We start from the raw sequence: 26,595 nt of genomic DNA on the forward strand, positions 1-26,595 counted from the left end.
ATAACCAGATCCGACATTATGTTCATTCCTTGGGTAAGGAGAATCTTGCAGCTCAACTGGGAGAAAAGTACAGTCCTTTTACGATGAAATCTCGCCTGAGACTCCATCTATTTCGGGAATACATAGAAAACTGTGGGTCTTGATTCCGAGAACAGGGCTGGAGCATCTCCGACAGCGATGGGAGGCAGATTTAAATCTGAACTTAACCAATTGGGATATTGACAAACACATTAAGAGGATACCCAAATTAGTTACAGGAGCCCGGTATAGGGAATGCGCTTTTAGGACACTTCATAGGGCATATTTTACACAAACACAACTGTTCCGATCAGGAGGGATTTACTCTCCAGTGTGTTTGAAATGTGGCCAACAGGAGAACACATTTTATCATGCATTTTGGGAATGTGTTAAAACACAGAGATTTTGGAGGAGAGTAGTGAAATTTTTATCTGATATCATTTCAACGCAAATCTCAGGTAACCCATGTCAGTTAAATACTAGACTGTTTAGGATCATTTGGGGATTTGACCGCGGCTAAGACATTATTGTGCCGTAAATTGAGTTTAGTTGCTAGGAAATGCATACTACAGGTCTGGGTGTCAGAAAGCCCTCCAGAATATTGGCACTGGCGTAATCAAGTGCATCAATTAATGGCTTGGGAAGCGCGGGAAGCAAGAGGATCCTGCAAACGTAAAAAGCGCTTCCTTAACACTTGGGGCCCCCTTTTGGGGACTCTCACTCAGAAAGGTAGAAGCCATATTCTTAATTCGATGTGAACTAGTTAAATACTGGCACATGAAATAACCACAACCATACTCACATAACATTATACAGCTGTCTTCCACGATAAGTAAGATAGGATAAATTAAAGGGTTAGGGAGGGGGGGGGAGGGAGGGGGGGGGAAATAACTTGTTAACTGTTTAAGGATGGAATATACCTGAGGAATTTTATTGCAGGAAATCACATGCTTTAGAGAATTATAGATGACCTGTGGTGCAGTTATACTAAGAATATTGTTATGATAAAACTGGTGGGAGGGGGGGGTAAATAAACAACAACAAGGCACTGGTGGGAGGAGGAGGGTAAAAATGTAAAATGTTTGATGACAGTGAGTAGAGAGGTTTACTGGTTATGTAATCACCATGCATGTTGCAATATTGTATTGAGGCTACTGTATTGAAGTGGCTTTGTTTTTCTTGACTTGTCATCAATAAAAACCGTTGAAATATAAAAAATCAGGCCAGGATATGCTGGGTATAATCTCAAACTCTCATAATTACTGTTCTTGCTCATCACTTCCTCCTGAAGTTATCAGGATGTAACATACAAGGTGTATCGGGAAGTTTTGTTTTAGTTTTTTTTAATCATCATCATGCCAATGGTATAATTGGAGATATTTCTGCATCTCTCTGCCATATTTACTTGGTCCTTGATGGCATCTCTTGACACTTAATGATCTTCTCTTCTCCTTCCATATATTTGCAGTATCACAAATCATGGTTATGGAAACATGTTTATAATTAGTAATACACATCATATAGGAGTATACAGAACAGCTGTTTGGCACCAAAACCTCTATTTAACAATAGCATTCTTTTTATTTATCTCCTTCACCATGTCAGTTTTTCTTGGATCAAGATTTATCATCAGTCAGAATGGGACTTTCTTAGGTGACCACAACTTCTTCATTCTCAACAATTTTGTCAGGGTCCATTTTACAGAGCTGATATTCAACAGGTACATCTGGCTAACTGAGTTATTTTAAGTTTCTCTCTCTCACTTACTGACTATATTATGTCTGGGCAAATCATAAACTGCACAAAATTCAGCCGTAGAAAAAGAAACTATCCTCCGTTCCAGTCTAGGTTTGCCGTTAATAGTTCCATCTTTACAGCATATTAGATGTACTTGTCTGAGAGACAGAGCCTTCTCTGTTGCTGCCCCCCATGTTGTGGAATAAATTGCCCCCTGAGCTCCACAAATTAAATTATAGGGTTTTTAGAAAAACTTTAAAAACCTGATTATTTCCATGTAGTAGATACGAGGGATCATTGGACGCCTGCTAACAACCTGGAGCAAGCTGGGAGGTGGGTACTTAAAGAGATGGTCAATATTACGGTCAAATAGGATATATCCTAATACTTTGGCTATGTTTGCTGCTTTATAGGTAAGGGAAGAGGTTGGGAAATAGTGTTCAATATTTTAATAAGGATTTGGAGGTTGGTGGGGATGGGTAGGTGGTGTTAATGTGTAAGCAAGATAAGAAATGTGAAATAAATACTATATTCAGTAGGTTACGGGTAACAAGAATATATCTTACAACACAGGAGTAACATGCTGCCAGTGCTGAGAGCCCAAAATTAACCTGGTTGTGGCATTTTGAATCATCTGGAAATTTTTATCATAAAAATTAGCAAGCCAATATATGCTACATTACAACAGTTGAGGAAGCTGGTTGGACTTTTACTAGGGGGTAAAAGGGCGTGCTCAGGGAGGATAAGTTAATAGCAGAAACACTACACAAGTTAATAGCAGAAACACTAAACAATTTCTTTGCCTCAGTCGTCACTATAGGCATTTCTTTTTTTTTTTTTTTAATTTTTCAAATATAACTTCAAAGCAAGCTTTGAAAAGAAACATGCACATCATCAAGAAATAGAGCATATAAAAGGAAAAATATCTCAATTCAAATTAATTATGCAGTAATCCACAAGAAAAGGTGGGGGACTGATACATATTCCTTAAAAGAGGATAAGGATATATAAGAAATAAAATAATAAAAAGGATGGGTTCGAACAAATTACACTTTAAACAAATAGTCCAAAAGGTTCAAGCCAGTAAATCCCATGGTTATCTCGGAGACCTTGCATTTAGGAAAGATCTAAGTTGAACAGGGTCAAAGAAATGATAAGTCTGATTTTCATAATACCGTATTTTTCAGACTATAAGACGCACTTTTTTCCCCAAAAATTTGGGAGGAAAATGGGGGGGTGCGTCTTATAGTCCGAAGGTAGCGAGTTCGGGATCGCCCTCCCCTACTTACGTGATGCGATGTTCCCTGGTGGTCTAATGACGTCGGGGCAGGAAAGCGAGACCGTCAGGAACCAGTCAGGAGGACGGAGAGCAGCGCGCTGGGCAGGAAAGAGGGGGCTCTTTCCTGCCCCGACGTCACTAGACCACCAGGGAACATCGCGTCACGTAAGTAGGGGAGGGCGATCCCGAACTCGGACAAGACGCACCGGAGCACCTAGGTTTTAGAGGAGGGAAAAAGGAAAAATTTTTTTTTCCTATTTCCCTCTTCTAAAACCTAGGTGCGTCTTATGGTCCGGTGCGTCTTATGGTCCGAAAAATACGGTAGATCACACATTTACAAGGAAATCTTAACTGGAACCGAGCTCCAAGATTCAATGTCTCTTGTCTGATCAGTAAAAACTTCTTCCTCCTATCTTGAGTTATTCTCGTCACATCTGGAAATATTTGAATTCTTTCTCCTAAAAAGGAGAGTGAGGTAGTTTGCCTTAGATACAGTCTTAATAACGCCTCTTTAACCGGGAGAAAAACAAAAGAAACCAATAAAGTTGATCTGAACTCTATTTCCTCTCCAGATTTTTCAAGTAGTGCAGAAACATCTAAAGTTTCAGGAGATTTAGGCAATGGCAATTTTTCTCTTGTTTTTACATCTCGGCGAGGCAAATAGTAAAGTTTTTGAACCGGAGGGAAGTTATTTTCTGAATATTGGAGACACTCTCTTAGAAATCTGTGAAACAGATCTCTTACAGGTATGTATTTAATTGAAGAAAAATTTTAAATTCTCAGATTCAAGGATTTAGCCCCATTCTCTAAGTTTTCTAATTTTCGATGCACAAAATCAGCGTTTGAGAGCATTTTAGTCTCTAGTTCTTTAGCTTGTTTTAATAGTGTCTCTTGTTGTTTAAGTTTGATCTCTTGAGACGACACTTGAGCTTAGAGAGATTCCACCTTAGCTGTATTAGAATTGGTAGCTGCCATAAAGGTCAAACATGCCTTATGTAAGGACTCCATCGCATTCCATAGCGATTCCAGCGTTACTTTAGATGGTTTCTCTAACAGGAGTAGAAGCGGCTCTGGGAATGGCTGTACTTCTGTCTCAAGCTGTCCAGCAGATCCTGACTCCAGAACAACATCTCCGCTTCCACCAGTATTAGAAGTCGATGTCGCGTTTTGATTTTCCCGGGTGTCGCCATGACTCGGGAGGATATCTCCTTCTCTCCACGCTCAGCCGCGACTTCTGACTGAAAGGGAAAATTAGGTTCTTACCTTGGTAATTTTCTTTCCTTTAGTCATAGCAGATGAAGCCATTACGTATGGGTTATGTCCATCAACCAGCAGGGGAGATAGAGAGCACTCAAACTCTCACAGTGCCCTCTTGGCCAGCTAGCTCCACTGCCTCTTCAGTATTTGAAGCTTCCAAAGCAGTATGGCAAACCGCAATGGGAATCACAAGAGCTTTCCTCACAGCGAACGATGGCCCATCACAAGGGCATGAACTCATAAAGGAGGGAATGCACATCCTCCTGGAGGGAATAAACTCATCCACCTTATTGTATAAGTGGAGGAGAACACCCGCGCCTCCTGGAGGGAATCACACATCCTCCCAACACACTGGAGGGAATGAACTCATCCTCCTATTTATAGAACTGGAGGGGAACACATGCGCCTCCTGGAGAGAATCAACACATCCTCCAAAAAAAACATGCTGGAGGGAATGAACACATCCTCCTAAATTTAAACTGAACATGAATCCTGAAGATTGTTTTCCAACTTTCTCCCAAGGAAGGAACTTCAGGAAATTAGAACAGAACCTGAAAAACAGATTCACAGCATACAGACAATCATACAGGGAGGGCTCATGGCTTCATCTGCTATGACTAAAGGAAAGAAAATTACCAAGGTAAGAACCTAATTTTCCCTTCCTTGTCAACAAGCAGATGAAGCCATTACGTATGGGATGTAACAAAGCAATCCCTAGATAGGGTGGGAACAAGCCACACCACGCGCTAGCACTTGTGCACCAAAACACGCATCCCTCCTGGCAGCCACATCCAGCCTGTAATGTCGGGCAAAGGAGAGCTTAGAAGCCCATGTTGCTGCACTGCATATCTCTTGAAGAGAGAGTGTTCCAGTTTCAGCCCAAGAGGAAGAAATCGCTCTAGTAGAATGTGCCTTAAAGGCTACAGGCGGAACCCTGCCGGCCAGCAGATAAGCTGAAAAGATAGTTTCTTTGAGCCAGCGGGCAATAGTGGCTTTAGACGCTGGAGACCCTCTGCGAGAACCGGATAGCAAAACAAACAGATGATCAGAAGTCCTGAAAGAGTTAGTAACTCGCAGATACTGCAGCAGAGTCCTGCGCACATCCAAAAGGTGCAGCTGCCCAAAAGATTCTGGAAACTCTTCCTCTGAAAAAGAGGGCAAGAAAATAGGCTGGTTTAGGTGAAAGGCTGACACCACCTTAGACATAAAGGAAGGCACGGTCCAAACCATGACTCCAGTCCGGACTCTGAAAATTGCAGAAATGAGTCTCTACAGGACAGTGCCTGGAGCTCTGACACCCGTCTCGCCGAGGTAATGGCCACCAGAAAAACGGCCTTCAGTGTCAAATCTTTCTCCGATGCTCGCCGAAGCGGCTCAAAAGGAGATGCCTGCAGGGTTTTCAAAACTAGCCCCAGGTTCCAAGCTGGACAGGGTGCTCGCACTGGAGGTCGGAGCCGAAGCACCCCTCTAAGAAACCGTGCCACATCTGGGTGAGCAGCCAAAGACACGCCTTCCACCTTACCACGAAGGGAGGCCAACGCTGCCATCTGCACCCGCAGGGAATTATAGGCCAAGCCTTTTTGTACACCTTCCTGCAAAAAGTCCAGAATCGGCGAGACAGGAGCCCGCATTGGAGCAATGGCTCTGGAAGCACACCAAGACTCAAACAGGCAACAAATCCTGGCATAAGCCACGGAAGTGGACCGCTTGCGGGCTTGCAGGAGAGTGGAAATAACTTTATTGGAATAACCTTTATCCCTCAATTGCGCCCTCTCAATAGCCATGCCGTAAGATCAAAGCGGCTGGCGTCCTCCATGGCTACCGGTCCCTGAGACAACAGGTTCGGTACCAGAGGTAACGGCAGAGGAGCCTCCAGGAGCATCTGTCGGAGGTCTGCATACCAAGGTCTCCTTGGCCAATCCGGGGCGATGAGGACCACTTCTCCTGGGTGCAGCCGAATCCGCAAGAGCAGCCGCCCTATCAAGGGCCATGGGGGAAACACATAAAGTAGACCCGGAGGCCACGGTTGAGCCAAGGCATCCAACCCCGCCGAGCGAGGATCTCTCAGTCTGCTGAAGAAGCACGGGACTTTGGTATTGGCACTTGTCGCCATTAGATCCATCACGGGCTTGCCCCATTTGGCACAGATCTGCAGGAAAACTTCGTCTGCCAGATTCCATTCTGCTGGATCGATCTGATGCCTGCTCAGATAATCGGCCTGCACATTGCTCTGACCTGAAATATGAGCTGCCGACAGACACTGAAGATGCAGCTCGGCCCAGTGGCAAATCAGTTCGGCCTGCGCGGCTAGTGCTCTGCACCTTGTTCCGCCTTGTCGATTTATATAGGCCACCGTTGTCGTGTTGTCCGACATCACTCTGACAGCCAATCCTTCCAGGGTCACTTGAAAGGCCAGAAGCGCCTGAAACACCACTTTCAACTCCAGGCGGTTGATGGACCACTCCGACTCCTTGGGTGTCCATAGACCCTGGGCATGCTTCCCCTGGCAGTGTGCGCCCCAGCCCTTCAGGCTGGCATCTGTTACCACCAGGCACCAAACGGGGAGCGTCAGCGGCATTCCTCGCCGCAGCATGCTGTCCGAGAGCCACCACTCCATGCTGAGTCGGGCCGCAGGGAGCCAAGTAAGTCTGCATTGGTAATCCTGAGAAAAAGGAGACCATCTCCGGAGTAGGGAATACTGTAGGGGTTTCAGGTGCGCTCTCGCTCAGGGTACCACTTCCATCGTGGCTGTCATCGATCCCAGCAGCTGGACAATGTCCCAAGCTCGCGGGCGGGGGCATCCTCAGGAGCAGACGGACCTGATTCTGAAGCTTGCACTGCCTTAGCTCGGGTAGGAACACATAGCCCGAGACTGTGTCGAACCTGGCCCCCAAAAACTCTAGAGATTGTGAAGGGGACAGGTGACTTTTGGCCATATTGACGACCCAGCCTAGAGATTGCAGTACTGAGACCACTCTGGCTGTAGCTTGTAAGCTCTCTGTTGCAGAGTCTGCTCTGATGAGCCAGTCGTCTAGGTACGGGTGAACCCTGATACCTTCTCGCCTGAGAAAAGCAGCTACTACCACCATTACCTTCGAAAAGGTTCGGGGAGCTGTGGCGAGGCCAAAAGGCAAGGCCCTGAACTGGAAATGTTTTCCCAACACCGCAAACCTCAGAAACTTCTGGTGCGGGGGCCAAATCGGTATGTGCAAGTAAGCTTCTTTCAGGTCTAGAGACGTGAGAAACTCTCCTGGCTGTACCGCCGCAATGATGGAGCGCAGGGATTCCATGTGGAAATGCCGCACTCTCAGGGACTTGTTCACTTCTTTTAAGTCCAGAATAGGGCGAAAGGACCCACCTTTTCGCGGCACCACAAAGTAGATGGAGTATCGGCCGCAGCCTTGCTCGGCGGGAGGCACCGGGGTCACTGCCCCTAACTGAATCAGACCTTGTAAAGTCTCCTCCACCGCCGCCCGTTTGACGGCAGAACCGCATCGGGACTCCACAAACACGTCTCTTACTGGGGCGTTGAATTCTATTCTGTATCCATTTCTGATCAGGTCCAGAACCCACTGATCTGAGGAAATCTTGGCCCACTCCTCGACAAAGAGGGAAAGCCGTCCTCCGATGACAGGCATCGAGGAGAGGGCCGGCGCACCATCATTGAGAGGGTCGCCCCTGAACTCCTGGTCTTGAGCCACCGGCTGCGGAACGCTTGTCCAAGTGAAAGGAGTTCCTCTGCTGACCACGGGCATGTGAAGTGAACCCAGCAGAACGCCCCGGGCGGTACCTCTAGCTTCACGGAAGCGAGGTCTGTACGAGGAGTGGACCGCCTGGCCCTTAGAGGAAGGCCTCTGCCTATCTTCGGGCAAGCGCTGGGGTTTTGGATCACCCAGGCCTTTCACAATTTTCTCCAACTCCTCACTAAATAGGAGAAGTCCTTGAAAAGGCAACTTCACCAACCTTTGCTTAGAGGCCATGTCCGCTGCCCAGTGTCGTAGCCACAGACGACGGCGAGCCGCCACTGCTACTGCCATTTGTTTAGCCGAAGCTCTGACAAGGTCATAAAGGGCATCAGCCAGAAAGGACACCTCCATCCGCGGAGCCACATCCAAGAAGGGCTTCGCTCCATCTCCGGGCTGAGCCACTGCCTGTTGCAGCCAAGCTAGGCAGGCTCTAACAGCATAACAGCTGCATGCAGACGCCCGAACAGTGAGACCTGCAATTTCAAAGGACCGTTTCAATGCTGTTTCCAGCCAACGGTCTTGAGCATCCTTCAGGGCAACACCTCCTTCAACAGGGAGGGTAGTTCTCTCCGTCACCGCTGTGACTAGGGCATCCACTGTAGGCATTTGAAAACTAGCCATATGTCCCTCACGCAGAGGGTATAACTGCCCCATAGCCCTGGAAACTCTCAAAGGTCCCTCGGGGTCAGCCCACTGAGCCGAAACAAGCTCTAGGATGGAGGCATGCAAAGGGAAGGCCCGAGCAGCTTTCTTGGTACTAGCCATCCTGGGATTACCCGAGGAGGCCATGCCACTGTCAGGATCTTCAATCGAGAGGGCCTGCAGGGTATCTGAAATAAGCGCTGGCAGCTCATCACGGTGGAAAATCCTCACCGGGGAGGGATCATCCAGATCCTGTGGTAAATCCGCACCTGACTCTGGTTCCTCAGACCAAGAACGTCTGTCAGAGTTCTCCGAATCCTCACACCCTGACCACGGGGGGGAAAAAGGTGCACCACAATCTGAAGAGGAATTAACCCTTCTGCGCTTATCTTTAGGCCAAGCATCCGGGAAAAAAGCCTCACTGGGCAGTCCCAGGCCAGAATCCATCGGGGGGGCAATCAGAGGAGCCTCAGGCGACCCTTGAGGAAGGGCTCTTTTCATCATGTATGCTTTATGCAGCAAAAGCACAAAATCCGGGGAGAAAATCTCACCCTGGGCACCCAAATCCTGCCCGGTGCTAGCCACTCCTGAAATAACCTCATCTCGAGGTGCCCCCCCCCCCCCGGCTCAGGTCTCTCCGTGTCCACGGAGGCCGCGCCATGTGGTGTAAGCAAAATGGCGCCCGCTGCCAGCTCAGAGCGGGAAGAAACATCGCTCGCCATGCTCGAGCCGGCTCCTACGCCAGTACAGCACGATTTACAGAGCCCTGCTGCTGATTTGCGCTTGCCACAAGTGGAACAGCGCTTTACATTGTCCTCAGCCATCGCCGAAAAACGGCGGTAAAATCCAAGATGGCGGTTTCGCGCCAAAATCGCCCCGATCACGGGCCCACCCCGGAGGAGTTGGAAAATACTCTTACCTCAAAGGATCTAGTGTACAACTACGATCCTACTGAAAATCAGGTCAAAAAACCTCTGTTCCAGCGTCTCTACGTTTAAAAACACGACGCAACTTTTTTTTTTTTTTTTTAAGCTGTGAGGAAAGCAGAGGTATTGAAGACTCCGGAGGCTCAGATGAGTGGGAAAGGCAGGGAAAGGGCGAACCTATATGCCTGCATCCACTGTTGGTGGGTATGGACAGGGAAAGCAAGGCAATATGTCCACATCCACAGAGGTATGGGTAAGGCAGGGAAAGGGCTAACCTATGTGCCTTTAAAGTGAGGCTGCTATAGCCTCCAACACCCCGGTTAACAACTGGCAAGCCAGGAACCACCTCCCGGCAGATTTTTCTGGAGCTCGAACAAGCTGCAGCCACCCTGCTAGGGGAGATAGAGAATACTGAAGAGGCAGTGGAGCTAGCTGGCCAAGAGGGCACTGTGAGAGTTTGAGTGCTCTCTATCTCCCCTGCTGGTTGATGGACATAACCCATACGTAATGGCTTCATCTGCTTGATGACAAGGAACGCGAGATCACCTCTCGGTCTGTATTCTGCCTCAAGAAACGCGCGTTGCACAGGACTGTGTGGACTGAGTGAAAGTTCACTCTCCAAGCCGGGGCTCCTCTCTACACCCGGCAGCGGAGCGTCCAATCGTGTAACCGGCGTCGCATAAGCAGTTATCGGAGTTTGCCTCGGTGTGGGGGTAGCGGAGGGTAAGGAGATTCCTCCTCTCGCTTTCCCCTTCCTCTTAGGCATAATGTAATTAAGCAAAAGCTGAATAGGAAAAAAAAAACCTCCGGAGCTCCGCTTAGGACGTCTGATCCGGCGCCATCTTAGAAGTCCCCCCACTATAGGCATTTCTGGGGGCATAGTTTGGATGGAGAGGAGGCAGAGCTGCCATGTAAGTATTATGCTAGTATACACATAGGGGCCAATATTCAAACATAAATGTGCCTCCTTCAGTAGTGGTGTTACACGGTCAAATTTCTTACACTCTGGCGTAATCTTAGGAAATACCTTTACAGAAAGGGTGGTGGACGCATGACATGACTTCCCAGTGGAGGTAATGGAGACGAAGACTGTATCTAAATTCAAGAAAACATGGGACAAGCACACAAGATTTCTAAGGAAGAGGAAGGGATAGTAGATGGTATGGATAGACAGATTGGATACGCCATATGGTCTTAAACTGCCGTCATTTCCTGTGTTTCTATTGGAATAAAATGAACCAGCAGGGTGTTCAATTTGAGTTTGCTTACAATTCAAAGATTGCTTAGACGATAGCACTTTTCTCCTTTGCTATACTCTAGGCGTTGGCAATAATGCAGAACATGTGTATGAGATGAAGATGTTAACCTGGCCAAGAAAATACTACTTCCTCCTGATAAACTCAGTTCAGCTATATACCTTCATTGGGCAGGTCTTTTTATCAGTGCTTCTAAGCGCTGCTGCTTCAAAGCAATATGCCACACGTTTGTCTGGAGGCCAGTACACAGGTGCTAGTGTTCTCATAAACTCCTCCAGGCTGATTACCCGATGATATTCCAAGAGGGGCTCCAACTTGAAGTATTCTTCATAAGAAACATGCATCTAATATAGAAAGAAAAAAAACAAATCAGCTTCATCAGTATTATAACCAAACCAATCCCATCCTCAGTACAATTAAAAGTATTTTATCAGCTTTTTTTTTATCAGTCTGTTTCTAGAAAATGTAACAAAATATATTATTACATGCAGTATCCATAGTGCTACTTGAACTTGTGACTTCTCTGATTTCAGAAGTCCTGTGTTTGCCTGTAATTGAAGGAAAAATTACATCTTACCTGATTAGTCACAGCATGAATCCACAGACCTGTTGATTATGACCATCTACCAGCAGGTAGAGATAGAGAGCTCTCCTTGGTTAGTTAGTATTTCTCGTAACAAAGTAGAAGGACGAATTAGAATATAAACATTTCTCTTACCTCACAGAACCAGTGCATGAAGAACACAGAACATGAACTATTAAATTGCAGAACAGGAAAACAATTCTAAACATAGAAACAGACTCAAAAACTGATACAGCATATCTAGGATGGGGATCTGGATTCATCTGCTGTGACCCGGTTAAGGTGGAGACCATCCTTTTGGAACAGACAAGAAGGAGAGCCATTTTGGATCTGGTTCTTAGTGGCATGCAGGGCATAGTGCGAGAGGTGGTGGTGTTGGGTCCCCTGGGAAACAGTGATCACAACATGATCAAGTTTGAGTTACTATCTGGGATGAACCCGCAAAGGAAATCTACTTTAGCTGCATTTAATTTTCGAAAGGGAGACTATAATAAAATGAAGAAATGGTTAAAAAGAAACCAAGGATCGGCTGCAAAGGTTAGGACACTAAATCAGGCGTGGACGTTACTCAAAAATACCATCTTGGAAGACCAGTCCAGATGCATTCCACATATTTGCAAAGGTGGAAAGAAGAGAAAAAGTCAGCCAGTGTGATTAAAGGTGATATAAAAGACCATTACAGCCAAAAGATTGTCCTTCAAAGAATAGAAAAAGGACCAAAATGAATAAAATAAGAAGCAACATAAGCACTGGCAAATCAGATGCAAAGCATTAATAAAGAAGGCTGCAGAGGCCAAAACTCACAGTAAGAACTTTTTCAGGTACATCAGAAGCAGAAAGCCTGCGAGGGAATCCGTGGGAACTTTAGATCATGAAGGAGCAAAAGGGACACTCAGGGAGGACAAGGCCATAGCGGAGAGTGAATTAATTCTTAGCTTCTGTCTTTAAGGAAGAAGATGTAAGAGATCTGCCTGTACCAGAAACGGTTCAAGGGTGATGATGCAGAGCAACTGAAAGAAATCTCAGTGAACCTGGAAGATGTACTGAGCCAAATTTACAAATTAAAGAGTAGTAAATCACCTGGACCAGATGGCATACATCCAAGGGTACTCAAAGAACAAGCATGAAACTGCTGATCTGCTTTTCGTAATATGTAACCTCTCATTAAAATCGTCCGCAGTACCTGAGAAGATTGGAGGGTGGCCAACGTGACACCGATTTTTTTAAAAGGGTTCTAGGGGTGATCCATGAAATTATAGACCAGTAAGCCTGATGTCAGTGCTAGGCAAAATAGTGGAAACCATTATAAAGAATAAAATTACAGAACGCGTAGACAAACATGGTTTAATGGGACAGAGTCAGCATGGGTTCATCAGAGGGTAGTCTTGCCTCACCAATTTGCTTCATTTCTTTGAAGGCGTGAATAAACATGTGGATAAAGGTGAGCCAGTTGATGTAGTGTATCTAGATTTTCAGAAAGCTTTTGATAAAGTTCCTCATGAGACTCCTGAGAAAATTGAAGAGTCATGGGATAGGAGGCAAGGTTGTGGTGTGGATTAGGAATTGGTTATTGGACAGAAAATAGAGAGTAGGGACTCTAAGGAATTCAAGATTATGTTGGGTACAAGGCTGGACTTTTAAGTGAACTATGAAGATACTGTCAGTTAAGATAAGTACCCATTCCAAGTGATGTTTTTTTGAAAGTTTAGTCTCCATTATCAGTGTTTGTTGAGGCACTTTGGCAGCGTTTTTGTGAATTTGATACAGTGGAGTTTTTTTGTGAAGACATATGAATGAAGTGGTTCCCTCATTAAACAAAAGGTGTGTCCTTTAAAAACGAGGAAGTTCCGATTTTTCTGAAGTCTTTTTTTCTCCACTTTTTTCATTATTACCTGCCACAGTTGCCCCCAAACACATTGTATGCAAGGTAGAATTTTGAAAGACTTTTGATTTCAATTACTCCAATATTGACTGCATAAATGTAACATCAAGGAATGCTAGGGAGGTAAAATGCTTTATGGAGCAGCTGGTTCAGGAACCAGCAAGAGGGGATGCAATTCTAGACTTACTCCTTAGTGAAGCGCATGATCTGGTGCCAGAGATAACAGTGCTGGGGCCACTTGATAACCTTGATCATAAATAACATGATCAGATTTGATATAATCTCTGGGGTAAAGTACACACAAGAAATCCAATACGTTAGCATTTAACTATCAAAAAAAAGACTACGATAAAATGAGGAGAACAGTCAAAAAGAACTTAGAGGAGCAGCTGCAAAGGTTACAAATTTATATCAGACATGGATACTATTCAAAAATACTACCCTGAAAGCCCAGACCAGATATATTCCATGTATTAAAAAAGGAGGAAGGAAGGCCAAACGATAGCCGGCATGGTTAAAAGGTGAGGTGAAGGAAGCTATTAGAGCTAAAAGATAATCCTTCAGAAAATGGAAAAAGGATTCAACTGAAAATAACAGGAAACAGCATAAGGAATGGCAAGTCAAATGCAAAGCGCTGATAAGGAAGACAAAGAGAAACTTTGAAAAGAATATTGCATTGAAAGCAAAAACATACAGTAAAAACGTTTTTAGGTATATTAGAAGCAAGAAGCCAGTAAAAGAATCCGTTGGACTGCTAGATGACAGAGGGGTGAAAGGGGCACTCAGGGAAGGCAAGGCCACAGCAGAGAGATTAAATAAATTCTTTGCTTCGGTTTTCACCAAGAAAGATGTGGGAGAGATACCAGTGCCAGAAATGGTATTCAATGCTGATGAGTCAGAGACAGTGAAACAAATCTCTGTAAACCTAGAAGATGTAGTGGGGCAATTTGACAAATTGAAGAGTATTGCCTGGACTGGATGGTATACTGATGGAATTGAAAAATGAACTTGCAGAGCTATTGCTAGTAATGTGTAATTTATCACGCGTGGTACCGGAAGATTGGAGAGTAGCCAATGTAATGCAATTTTTAAAAAGGGTTCCAGAGCTGATTGGTGCCGAGTAAAATGGTAGAGACTATTATAAAGAACAAAATTACAGAGCATATTCAAAAGCATGGATTAATGAGACAAAGCCAACATGGATTTAGTGAAGGGAAATCTTGCCGCACCAATCTACTACATTTCTTTGAAGGAGTGAATAAACATGTGGCTTAAGATGAGCCAGTCGATATTGTGTATCTGGCTTTTCAAAAGACATTTAACAAAATATCTCATGGAAGACTCCTGAGGAAATTCGAGAGTCATGGGCTAGGAGGTAATGTCCTATTGTGGATTAAAAAGTGGTTTAAAGATAGAAAACAGAGTAGGGTTAAATGGTCAGTATTCTCAATGGAGAAGGGTAGATAGTGGGGGCCAGGGGTCTGTGCTGGGACCACTGCTTTTTAACATATTTATAAATGGTCATAGACATAGAAGTAGGCTGAGAGCATTTAAGAAGATTTGCTTGATGCAATAAAAGAACAAATTCAGGGGAAAACATATCCTGAGCAAAAGTACCTGCAGCTGGAGGCAGAGCTAAAATGTAACCTGACTCTGACCCGGCAGGGAAAGCATTGTCAGCACTGCCCTCACCTGCGGGCACAAAATCGCAGGAATATGACATGGCCACCATAACTGAAGAAACAGAAGCGCTAAAATCCTGTGGAGACCACAAAGCCAGCTCCCCCACGCCGGAACTCAACAGCTCTGAGAGTCTTGCAGCACTATCTGACTCAGCTATGGCAGAAAAACAACCAGCACACTGCCCCAATGCTGCTCTTTGCGTCCCACAGTGAGAGGAGTGTTTAACCACCTCAGCTAAAAATAAAACAGCAAGTCAGCAAACCAGACGAGAAGAATTTAAAGTTGTACTCACCCCAAAAAGCTGTTTACACTGATGAGTAAATGTTGTCAGCCTCTCTGTGTGGAAGACAAGTGCTGCCCAGAAGAATACTGGAAGAACAACCCCCTCCTCAATAAAGTTGCAGCAGCCTCATAACTGAACTGTCTGACTCCCTTTTTTTTTTTTTTTTTTAACTCTGAAGGAGGAGAAAGCGGCAGGAGGGGGTATGGGGGGGGGGGGGGAAGGACATGTTACCACCAGATGTATCCCAAGTGTAGGCTACAATTTTAGCATAAACACCGCTGCAATTTTAGCCTAAACACCCTCTGCTCAACTGGACTAGGAAACCCAGAACAGAAGCAACATTAGCAGAAGAAACTAGGAGCTTGTTAGAGACCATCCACTGCCTGTTCAAGATAGAGATAACTGACCAAGGAGCATACCATCCTAATATGTCAGAGTTCAGTTCAGTACTCTCCATTTGCACCTGCTGGTAGACGGTCATAACCCACAAGTCTCTGGATTCATCTGCTACTGATAACAAGGAAACATCCATTTCTCTGACTGACATCTTAATTCCCTTCAAATGATTAGTGTCCATGTTTTGCATGACATCTACGTTTGTCACCCCAAAAAAGACCAATTTATTGAGGGATGAACTTTTGAGGACAAGAGTTCATGTCATCAGATGTATGAAGTGTAGTTCAGAAAATAGGTAAATTTACATGAGGGTGGAGTGAGGGAAAGGGGTCGAGATACAGAGAAAGCATAAGTGCAGCACTGAATACGGAACGAGAGTGATAACAGAAGCACAATTAGGCTGACAAATGTGAGAGTGAGAGAAACCAGTGGTATGATAATATGAGAATAGTTAAGTGCCTGTCATAGGTTAATGAAGCTACTGACCCTATTCAGACAGAAATAAAAAAAAAAAATTGACATTACCTAATTCAGCAGTTTCACTCTGAAGTGTCTCTTTGAAGCTTCTTTGTAGGAGGTATGGAAATCTTATAATCTGGCAGTGTATGTCCTGGAAAGCTGAAATATTCTCCTATTGGTTTTGAAGGTAGACATTTTTAATGTTAGATTTGTCTCTGTTCTTCTCAGAAACTGGCCTATGTGTCCTATGTAGACAGTAGAGGAACATCACTGACAGATGGACTATATCACATTAAAGGAAGAGCAGATGAAAAGCCCCAGATTTTGTCATCAATACAGTTGGGTCCTGCAATCTGAGTAGTTGGCATATGGCTTTATGGCAAGGCCATGGTCCCTGAATTGGTTTCACTGTTTTCCAGTTTATATTTGCTGATATCTGTTTGAGGTTAGGGGATTTGAAAGTTAGCATAGGGTTATCACTCATGCATTTTCAAAAGAAGAAAGTAGTCAATGTCACCTCCCCTCTCCTAACTCTCTCCCCCTACACACTAGATGTAACATCATTTTTCCTTTAAACCGGGGACTTGTTCTGGTGCCTTGTGAGGCTTCCTGCAGGCAGAGCTCTGGACGCCTTCCTGTGCGAGTCAGCTGAGCAGGTCTTCACCACCTTTATAAGAGCATCCCTTCCGCACGACACATGGGACTCGGTCCAGTGTCTTGTGAGGTTCACTGCAGGCAGAGGTCTGGACGCCTTCCTTTGTGAGTCAGCAGAACGGGTCTTCACCACCTTTATAAGAGCGTCCCTTCCGCAGGACATGGCTGAGGGGAAGTGGCCATAGGCGCGTGACTGGAGCTGCATGGCTAGAGGCAGGTCCTGCCCCTTTGGAGCCCTGAGGAGCGTGGAGCATGTCATTCTGATCTGCTGTCACGGGGAAGTGTAAAGAAGGCCCCAACTAGTGTCTTTGTGAAGGGACCCATGGATTTTCATCTTTTAACAGCAATGACCTCATTACCATCAGAAGCTGTGTTTACCTCTCCTTCCCCCGAATGTTTCCCTTTCACCACCGCAGCCCATTCTATTGGAGTCGGAAGATGCCAGAGTAAAGGGCTTGATGTCGATCTCAGGAGATGTTCAGCCCTTGGCTATTCCCACTCCTTTCAAGGACGGTGAGTCTGTTTGGTATCTGTTCTAGCAATGAGCTCTTACAAATCTTTGCAGTCATCAGTATCTATGATTGGTAAGCAAGATGTTTCTTTAAAGGATAAATTTGAAGCATTTTTTTCTATGGACGTGCAAGAGATTTTGTCCTTATATAGTAAGTTTACTAAAGAACCTTCACTTATGAATCTTGACTTTTGTCTGTTGAGAAAACTTTTGATAAAATGGAGTTTCAACTAACTTTGGGAGAATCAGATATTGTGGCTTCAACCAAAGACAATTTGCTTCTACACTTACAGTTAGAGGCCTTGGAAAATGCCTCTCGGGCTTTCAATTTGAGACTTTTGAATTTCCCAGTGACCCATCATTTATCAGATATGGAACTGTTTAAGATGTTCTTAAAGGATGTTCTGCAGCTTAGTCTGGATGCCTTTGAGATTAAGCTGTTACATTATTTACCTAGGAATATTCATGGAGGTAACCAGGAAAGAGAATGTGATACGTTGAATTCTCCAGATATTTTCCTAAAAAATTGGTACCTTTTTGTGGTCAAACTGTGTTGTTGATTCCTGATGTTGCCAGGCCTACTCAAAAGAAACAAAGCCTTCCTGAAGCTGAGACCTAGAATCTTAGCTTTGGGCAGGACTTTTTTCTTGAAGTTTCCTTGTAAATGCCTTGTGACAAGTCTTATATATTTTTGGGCCCATTACACTTGGAAAATTATATAGTTTCAAAAGAAGGTCCTAGTACTGTTCCTTCTAGTTAATGGCAGGATATATGTAGCCCCCACCACAGAGGAGGGCAAACTGAGGCACGAGTGTTGCTGAGACAGTGCCCTGACCATGCAAGGGACTGGACGGGGCAGAGGCCCTGGGATGGAGCAGCACCAAGCGAGCACCAACTGGACCAGCATAAACCCGATTTAGAGGTCGGATCTGCGGCGAAGCCCCCACCGTCGAAGAGAGCAAACCGAGGCACGAGCGCTGCTATGACGGTGCCCTGACCTTCCCAAGGATTGGATGGGGCACTGGGAAGGTATGGCACCAGGTGAACATTGTGGCCAGATCTACAGTGAAGCCCTGGGGTCCCAATTGGCCAACAGCTGGAGCAAACCCAGAGACAGGACGAATGTGAGGCACTGGGAAGGTGCGATGATGAGCGAGCAGGACGGACAGAGCTGAGCCCAGGACCCCATGTGGGGAATCCGAGGCACTAGGAAAGTGTGACACTGAGCGAGGTGAACAGACGGAACTGAGCCCAGGGATCTCACATGACTGGAGTCAAGGACTGAACAAAGCTGAGGCACTAGACCGGTGTGGCGCCATACTGAGAATGTAAAGCTCATAACCCATAGCTAGCTGTAGAGGGGCGACCAACCATGCTCAAAGCAAAATGAATCTGAGTGCAGTGATCAGTCGACAACAAGCTCTCATCACATTTGGAGGACTCCGTATCTCCTGAAGGCCCAGACGGACCCACGAAACGGGACGCCAAAGACCCACAGCTTAGATAAGAGAGAAGACCGCACAGACACGGACACGACCTGTAGGGCCTGCGGCAAAAAAAGTAGAGGAGAATAGGGAGGCGAGGTCGAACGTGCAAACCAAAAGGAGCAGAGAAGAATGTACCTTTCAAGCAGGCGTCAACAACCATGGACCTAACAGACCCAGGGAGACAGACTGGACAAGGTTTGGTTGCACAGATTAAATCCCCTAAGGGTTTTCCAGGGCTAGCTGGAGCGGGTTTTGCAGGGCTGGGTAGAACGTTTTTTGGGGGGGGTTTCAGTAGCCCAAATTAACCCCTAAGTAAAGACTTTTAAGGACTGTTAAAGGACCCCCATGGCACTGCAACACAGAACCCCACACAGTGTGAGCAGATTGATAAACAGAATCCTTGCAAAAGCCCAGTCAGAAACTGTATAGCAATGAAAATTGATAGTATAGAACCCTTGTAAAAACCCTGGCAGAAACTGTAGAACAATGATAATTGCATAATAATTACTATATTTGAAAAGACCATTGATACTGTAAGTCTGGCTGCCAAGTTGAACCCTCTGTAGCAACTTAATGGGAAAACCCGCATATAGATTTTGATTACTTAACAAAAATTCTGAGATCTTGCTGCCCCTCTGCTTCACATTGGCTGCTAAAAGAGTCTCGTTGTGTGTGTAGTGCTGTTTAGTCTTTAGATCTTGTTACCCCTCTGCATAGACACTTTGATTGCTTAACAAAAATTATGAAGTCTTGTTACTCCCCTGCTCTAATGCTTTACACTGGTTGCCAAATGAGACTCATATTTCTTTAACTTGTGCTGATTAGTCTTTAAAGTTCTCCAGAGCACAGGGTCTTCATAAATGAAAGATGTTTTGAGTGAGGATTTCTCAGGGCTGGAGAACACCACATGTGGCACTGTAACACAGAACCCCGACCATGTGTCAGTCTTACAAGCAGGAAGTGGTAAATCACACCACTTAGCAACATCCCCCAGAATGAGGAACGGAAACGATGGAGAGACATATCTGCAGCCCAGGCAGCTGAACAAAGTCAAACCAGCCCCACACACTCACAAACACAATTACCCCAGACCGAAAACACACACAACCACACGCACACACTCCTGAGACAAATAATCCCCAAAATGGCTAACCTACAGACATGGGTCTTCTATTACATAATAATAATGTGGACAATGGGGATACCAGCAACAACTCACAAAGAATAGAACAAAATACCAGTACGCATCACAGGAAGAAGACACTCACTCCAACAACTGGAAGAACACAATCACAACCTAAACAATAACAAAGACCAAACAAACAACCGACAACATGAAACCAAACACCCAACAAAACCACAACATCAAAAGAAGCCACACAGACAATTACAAACAGTTAAAATCACCAACATTAAACACGACACACACATCCCGATACCCATAGGTTATATAAATGCAAGATCGGCAGTAAACAAGACAACACTACTAAGAGACTGGATAAACACGGAACAACTCGGACTCCTGCTCATAACTGAAACTTGGCTACAACTCAAAGATAACCCTGCACTGCTAGACCTCTGCCCACCAGGGTATAGCGAATGATACATACCTGTAGCAGGTGTTCTCCGAGGACAGCAGGCTGACTGTTCTCACGACTGGGTTGACGTCCACGGCAGCTCCCACCAACCGGAACAAAACTTCGCTGGCGGTCCCGCACGCAGGGCACGCCCACCGCGCATGAGCGGCCGTCTTCCCGCCCGTGCGAGACCGTTCCCGCTCAGTTGAATGACAAGCAAAGGAATGAGGAAAACGCAACTCCAAAGGGGAGGAGGGAGGGTAGGTGAGAACAATCAGCCTGCTGTCCTCGGAGAACACCTGCTACAGGTATGTATCATTCGCTTTCTCCGAGGACAAGCAGGCTGCTTGTTCTCACGACTGGGGTATCCCTAGCTCTTAGGCTCACTCAAAACAAGAACCCAGGTCAATTGAACCTCGCAACGGCGAGGGCATAACAGAAATTGACCTACGAAGAACAAGTAACAGAGTGCAGCCTGAACAGAATAAATCGGGTCCTGGAGGGTGGAGTTGGATTCAAACCCCAAACAGATTCTGCAGCACCGACTGCCCGAACCGACTGTCGCGTCGGGTATCCTGCTGGAGGCAGTAATGTGATGTGAATGTGTGGACACATGACCACGTCGCAGCCTTGCAAATCTCTTCAATAGTGGCTGACTTCAAGTGGGCCACTGACGATGCCATGGCTCTAATACTATGAGCCGTGACATGACCCTCAAGAGCCAGCCCAGCCTGGGCGTAAGTGAAGGAAATGCAATCTACTAGCCAATTGGAGATGGTGCGTTTCCCGACAGCGACCCCTTTCCTATTGGGGTCGAAAGAAACAAACAATTGGGCGGACTGTCTGTGGGGCTGTGTCCGCTCCAGATAGAAGGCCAACGCTCGCTTGCAGTCCAATGTGTGCAACTGATGTTCAGCAGAGCGAGTATGTGGTCTGGAAAAGAATGTTGGCAAGACAATTGACTGGTTAAGATGGAACTCCGACACCACCTTTGGCAGGAACTTAGGGTGAGTGCGGAGCACTACTCTGTTATGATGAAATTTGGTATACGGAGCATGAGCTACCAGGGCCTGCAGCTCACTGACTCTGCGAGCTGAAGTAACTGCCACCAAGAAAATGACCTTCCAGGTCAAGTACTTCAGATGGCAGGAATTCAGTGGCTCAAACGGAGGTTTCATCAGCTGGGTGAGGACGACATTGAGATCCCATGACACTGCAGGAGGCTTGACAGGGGGCCTTGACAAAAGCAAGCCTCTCATAAATCAAACGACTAAAGGCTCTCCAGAGATGGCTTTACCCTCTACATGATAATGGTAAGCACTAATCGCACTAAGATGATTCCTTACTGAGTTGGTCTTGAGACCAGACTCTGATAAGTGCAGAAGGTATTCAAGCAGGTGCTGTGCAGGGCAAGAACGAGGTTCTAGGGCCTTGCTCTCGCACCAGACGACAAACCTCCTCCACTTGAAAAAGTAACTCTTCTTAGTGGAATCCCTTCTAGAGGCAAGCAAGACCTGGGAGACACCCTCAGACAAACCCAACAAAGCAAAATCTACGCCCTCAACATCCAGGCCGTGAGAGCCAGAGACTGAAGGTTGGGGTGCAGAAGTGCTCCGTCGTTCTGCGAAATGAGGGTCGGAAAACACTCCAATCTCCACGGTTCTTCGGAGGACAACTCCAGAAGTAGAGGGAACCAGATATGACTGGGCCAAAAAGGCACTATCAGAATCATGGTGCCGTGGTCTTGCTTGAGCTTCAGTAAGGTCTTCCCCACCAAAGGTATGGGAGGATAAGCATACAGGAGGCCGGTCCCCCAATGGAGGAGAAAGGCATCCGACGCTAGTCTGCCGTGTGCCTGTAGTCTGGAACAGAACAGAGGCAGCTTGTGGTTGGTCTGAGAGGCGAAAAGGTCCACCGAGGGAGTGCCCCACTCTCTGGAATGGAGCGACCACTCGTGCGGTTGCATGACTCTGCTCAGTCTGTCGGCCAGACTGTTATTTACTCCTGCCAGGTATGTGGCTTGGAGAAGCATGCCGAACTGGCAGGCCCAACGCATCAGCCCTTCTATAATCCCAGGAAGGATGGCTCGGAGGCACTCGTCAAGGTCCGCTGCCGGGAAAAGCAGGGGGGCCGGTGCGGGTGTCGGTGCCAGAAGCTGCTCGGGTCCAGGAGACGGTACCGAAGCACCCATGGGCTGATGCAGTGACACACCTTCGACCGAGGGGGAACACTCCGCTCGGCACTGCCGCTTCCTCAGCATCGAATCATCTCTGGAGGTACCGGAGCTGGTGGTCCCATGCGCCGTGGGCGACCGATGCCGGTGCTTTTTCGGTTTCTTATGGTGCCCGTCATCGGCGTTGGGTGGCAGAGATGAAGCGGAGGTAGAACCTCCCCCCCCCCCCGGCCTCGAGGAATCGGGTCTGACAGGGTTCGGTCCCGATGGCCCTGGGTAGAGGGAGTGGCCGGGGCCGATTGCCCGCGCGGCCGCTCACCCCTGCCGGCAGACCGGCGGGCCAACGGTACCTGTACTCCTGGGGTCGATGCCATCGTCGGTGCCGATTTCGTCGACATCGGTACCAGTACCGAAGATCCGGCCGTCGACACCGATGCCGTCGACGTCGAGGGGCCGGCGCAAGTTCCAAAAAGATGGTCCCGTAGAACTTGCCTCGCCACCTGTGTCCGCTTCCACAAGCCGAGACACAAGGTGCACGTCTTGGTATTATGCTCCGGCCCAAGGCACTGGAGGCACCAAGCGTGGGTATCGGCTTGCGAGATCTGCCGGCCGCACCGACCACACTTCTTGAATCCGCTCGGGACCTTCGAGGACATCGACGGAAAAATCGTGTCGGCGAAATCAAAGTCGTCTATGGTGGCGGTGAAAAGCACACCTGAAAAAAAAACGACCGTGCGGCCACAAGGCCGCAACGAGGCGCCCCCGCTAAAGACGATGAGGGGACAACTTCTTTTTTTTTTTTTTTTTTTAGGGAAAAAACGAGGCGCGAACGTGCACAAAGAGAAAAACCTCGAAGAAAAACTCACGGCTAGGCCGCGATCCGGTTTCCGGGGCTGACAGAGAGAGAGAGAGACGAAAGCACGTCTCTCTCCAGCGCGGAACCGAAAAAAACTGTGCGGGAATGGTCGCGCACGGGCGTGCCCTGCGCGTGCCCTGCGCGGTGGGCGTGCCCGCGAAGATTTGTTCCGGTTGGTGGGGGCTGCCGTGGACGTCAACCCAGTCGTGAGAACAAGCAGCCTGCTTGTCCTTGGAGAAAAAATGATATACATCAACAGAACCAAAAAGAGAGGAGGAGGTGTTGCAATAATATACAAATCCTCTTTCACAGTAGAACCTGTCATTAAACTTAAAATTCTAGCCACCTCCTGCCTGCCTGTCTGACATTGCTGCCTGGATGTCTCAGCGCCATCTGAAACTAAACATGACCAAGACTGAGCTTATCTTTCCCCCTAAACCAACCTCTCTTCCTCCCCCATTCTCTATTTCTGTGGATAACACTCTCATCCTTCCTGTCTCATCAGCTCGTAACCTTGGGGTCATCTTCGACTCCTCCCTCTCCTTCTCTGCACATATTCAACAGACTGCTAAAACCTGTCGTTTCTCTCTCTATAATATCAGCAAAATTCGCCCTTTCCTTTCTGAGCACACTACCAGAATCCTCATCCACGCTCTTATCACCTCTCACTTAGACTATTGCAACTTGCTTCTCACAGGTCTCCCACTTAGCCATCTCTCTCCTCTTCAATCTGTTCAAAATTCTGCTGTACGACTAATATTCCGCCAGGGTCGTTATGCTCATATTAGCCCTCTCCTCAAGTCACTTCACTGGCTTCCTATCCGTTTCCGCATACAGTTCAAACTCCTCTTATTGACCTATAAGTGCATTCACTCTGCAGCTCCTCAGTACCTCTCCACTCTCATCTCTCCCTACATTCCTCCCCGGGAACTCCGTTCACTGGGTAAATCTCTCTTTTCTACACCCTTCTCCTCCACCGCTAACTCCAGACTCCGTTCCTTTTATCTTGCTGCACCATATGCCTGAAATAGACTTCCTGAGCCGGTACATCAAGCTCCATCTCTGGCTGTCTTCAAATCGAAGCTAAAAGCCCACCTTTTTGATGCTGTTTTTTAACTCCTAACCCTTATTTTATCATCCTCACCTTAATATTCCCTTATCTCTTGTTTGTCCTGTTTGTCTGTCCTAATTAGACTGTAAGCTCTGTCGAGCAGGGACTGTCTCTTCATGTTCAAGTGTACAGCTCTGCGTACGTCTAGTAGCGCTATAGAAATGATAAGTAGTAGTAGTAAAAACTTACATCCTCAGAAAATCGAAATCCTGGCATGCAAAATTACTGACAAAACACTAACTGAGCAACTATGCATCATACTATTCTACCGCCCCCCAGAAACTGGACAACCACCCAAGACGATTTTATGGACTTTGTATCAAACATCTGCACCAACCACCCAAATGTCCCACTAATAGGAGATCTAAACCTACACCTAGAAAAAACAAAACGACACAAACACCAGAACCCTAAAGAACTTCATAAACCAATGGAATTTCAGAACAGCACAAGGTAAGAACCCTTCTTCCTCCAGTTTAGGGACAGGTTTACCTTGTAGTGATCGGTCCACGGTGTTTCTTACCATTTGATGTCTGTTATTGTTAGGTTCTGGTCTGTTGACAATTTGTGTGCGAGGAGATTGAGTGTGTGCCCTTTGGTATGGGTTGCTTGCACATGTGGCCATTTAAGATCCCACAGGTGGACGAATTCCTTGCATACTTGTGCATTGATATTTGAACATGCTGTTCACTGCCATTGTATTGACTTTCTTTCATCTCAAGCTATTCTTGATCTGCTTCAATCTGGCTTTCGCCCTCTTCATTCAACTGAAACAGCACTTGCTAAAGTCTCCAATGACCTGTTCCTGGCCAGATCCAAAGGTCTCTTTCTATCCTCATCCTTCTCGCTCTATCTACTGCTTTTGACACTGTTGTTCACTGCCTTCTCAATACGCTGTCCTCACTTGGATTTCAGGGCTCTATTCTTTCCTGGTTTTCTTCTTATCTCTCCCATTGCACTTTCAGTGTATATTCTGCTGGATCCTCCTCCACTTCTATCCCACTATTTGTTGGTGTACCTCAGGGATCTGTCTTGGGACCTCTTCTTTTCTCCATCTATACTTCTTCCCTTGGTGCTCTGATCTCATCCCATGGTTTTCAGTATCACCTTTATGCTGACTCCTACCCTCTCCACACTAGAAATTTCAGCAGGAATCCAGGCCCAAGTATCAGCCAGCCTGTCCCACCACCATCTGAAACTAAACATGACCAAGACTAAGCTTCTTATCTTTCTCCCTAAACCAACCTCTCCTCTTCCCTCATTCTCTCAGTGGATAACACACTCATCCTCCCTGTCTCATCAGCTCGTAACCTTGGGGTTATCTTTGACTCCTCTCTCTCTCTCTCTCTCTCTCTGCACATATCCAACAGACTGCTAAAACCTGTCGTTTCTTTCTCTATATCAACAAAATTCGTCCTTTCCTTTCTAAACACACTACCAAAAACCTTATACACACTCTTAACACCTCCTGCTTAGACAACTGCAACTTGCTTCTCACAGGTCTCCCACTAAGCCATCTCTGTTCAAAATTCTGCTGCATGACCTATATTCCGCCAGTGTCGCTATCCTCATATTAGCCCTCTCCTCAAGTCACTTCATTGGCTCCCTATCCATTTTCGCATACAGTTCAAACTCCTCTTATTGACTTACAAGCGCATTCACTCTGCAACTCCTCAGTCTCCACTCTTATCTCTCCCTACACGCCTCCCCAGGAACTCTGTTCATTGGGTAAATCTCTCTAATCTGTAACCTTCTCCTCCACTGCCAACTCCAGACTCTGTTCCTTTTATCTTACTGCACCATATGCCTGGAACAGACTTCCTGAGCCGGTCAAGCTCCATCTCTGGCCGTCTTCAAATGTAGGCTAAAAGCCCACCTTTTTGATGCTATTTTTATCTTCTAACCCCTATTCACTTGTACATGTCTGTTTTATCATTCCCACCTTAGTAATTCCCTTATTTGTCCTGTTTGTCTGTCCTGATTAGACTGTAAGCTCTTTCGAGCAGGGACTTATCTCTTCATGTTCAAGTGTACAGCGCTGCACACATCTAGTAGTGCTATAGAAATAAGTACTAGTAG

The 26,595-nt window shown here is 46.4% G+C and overlaps 1 protein-coding gene and 1 long non-coding RNA gene across 4 annotated transcripts in view; both read right to left on the reverse strand.

Moving 5' to 3' along the window:
- The window catches only part of POFUT1 (protein O-fucosyltransferase 1), a 140,981-nt gene that overhangs the window by 78,989 nt on the left and 35,397 nt on the right, over positions 1-26,595 (reverse strand). For 2 of the 3 annotated variants that reach the window (XR_003943206.1, XM_030213110.1), the window contains exon 3: positions 11,023-11,205. Coding sequence is in view for 1 of the 3 variants with exons in the window: in XM_030213110.1 (XP_030068970.1) it covers positions 11,023-11,205 (183 nt within the window). In the remaining 2 variants the exon portion in view is untranslated. Of the gene's footprint in view, positions 1-11,022; positions 11,206-11,438; positions 11,734-26,595 lie in introns of those variants that run through there. The other variant, XR_003943207.1, reaches the window with a different exon arrangement.
- On the reverse strand, positions 23,961-26,034 carry LOC115476634. The gene is made up of 3 exons (XR_003943208.1): positions 26,015-26,034; positions 25,962-25,984; positions 23,961-24,047 (listed from the first exon to the last, which is right to left on the reverse strand). It is a non-coding gene; the product is annotated as an uncharacterized LOC115476634 (long non-coding RNA).

Source organism: Microcaecilia unicolor, chromosome 8, assembly GCF_901765095.1.
Source record: "Microcaecilia unicolor chromosome 8, aMicUni1.1, whole genome shotgun sequence".
NCBI lineage: Eukaryota > Metazoa > Chordata > Amphibia > Gymnophiona > Siphonopidae > Microcaecilia > Microcaecilia unicolor.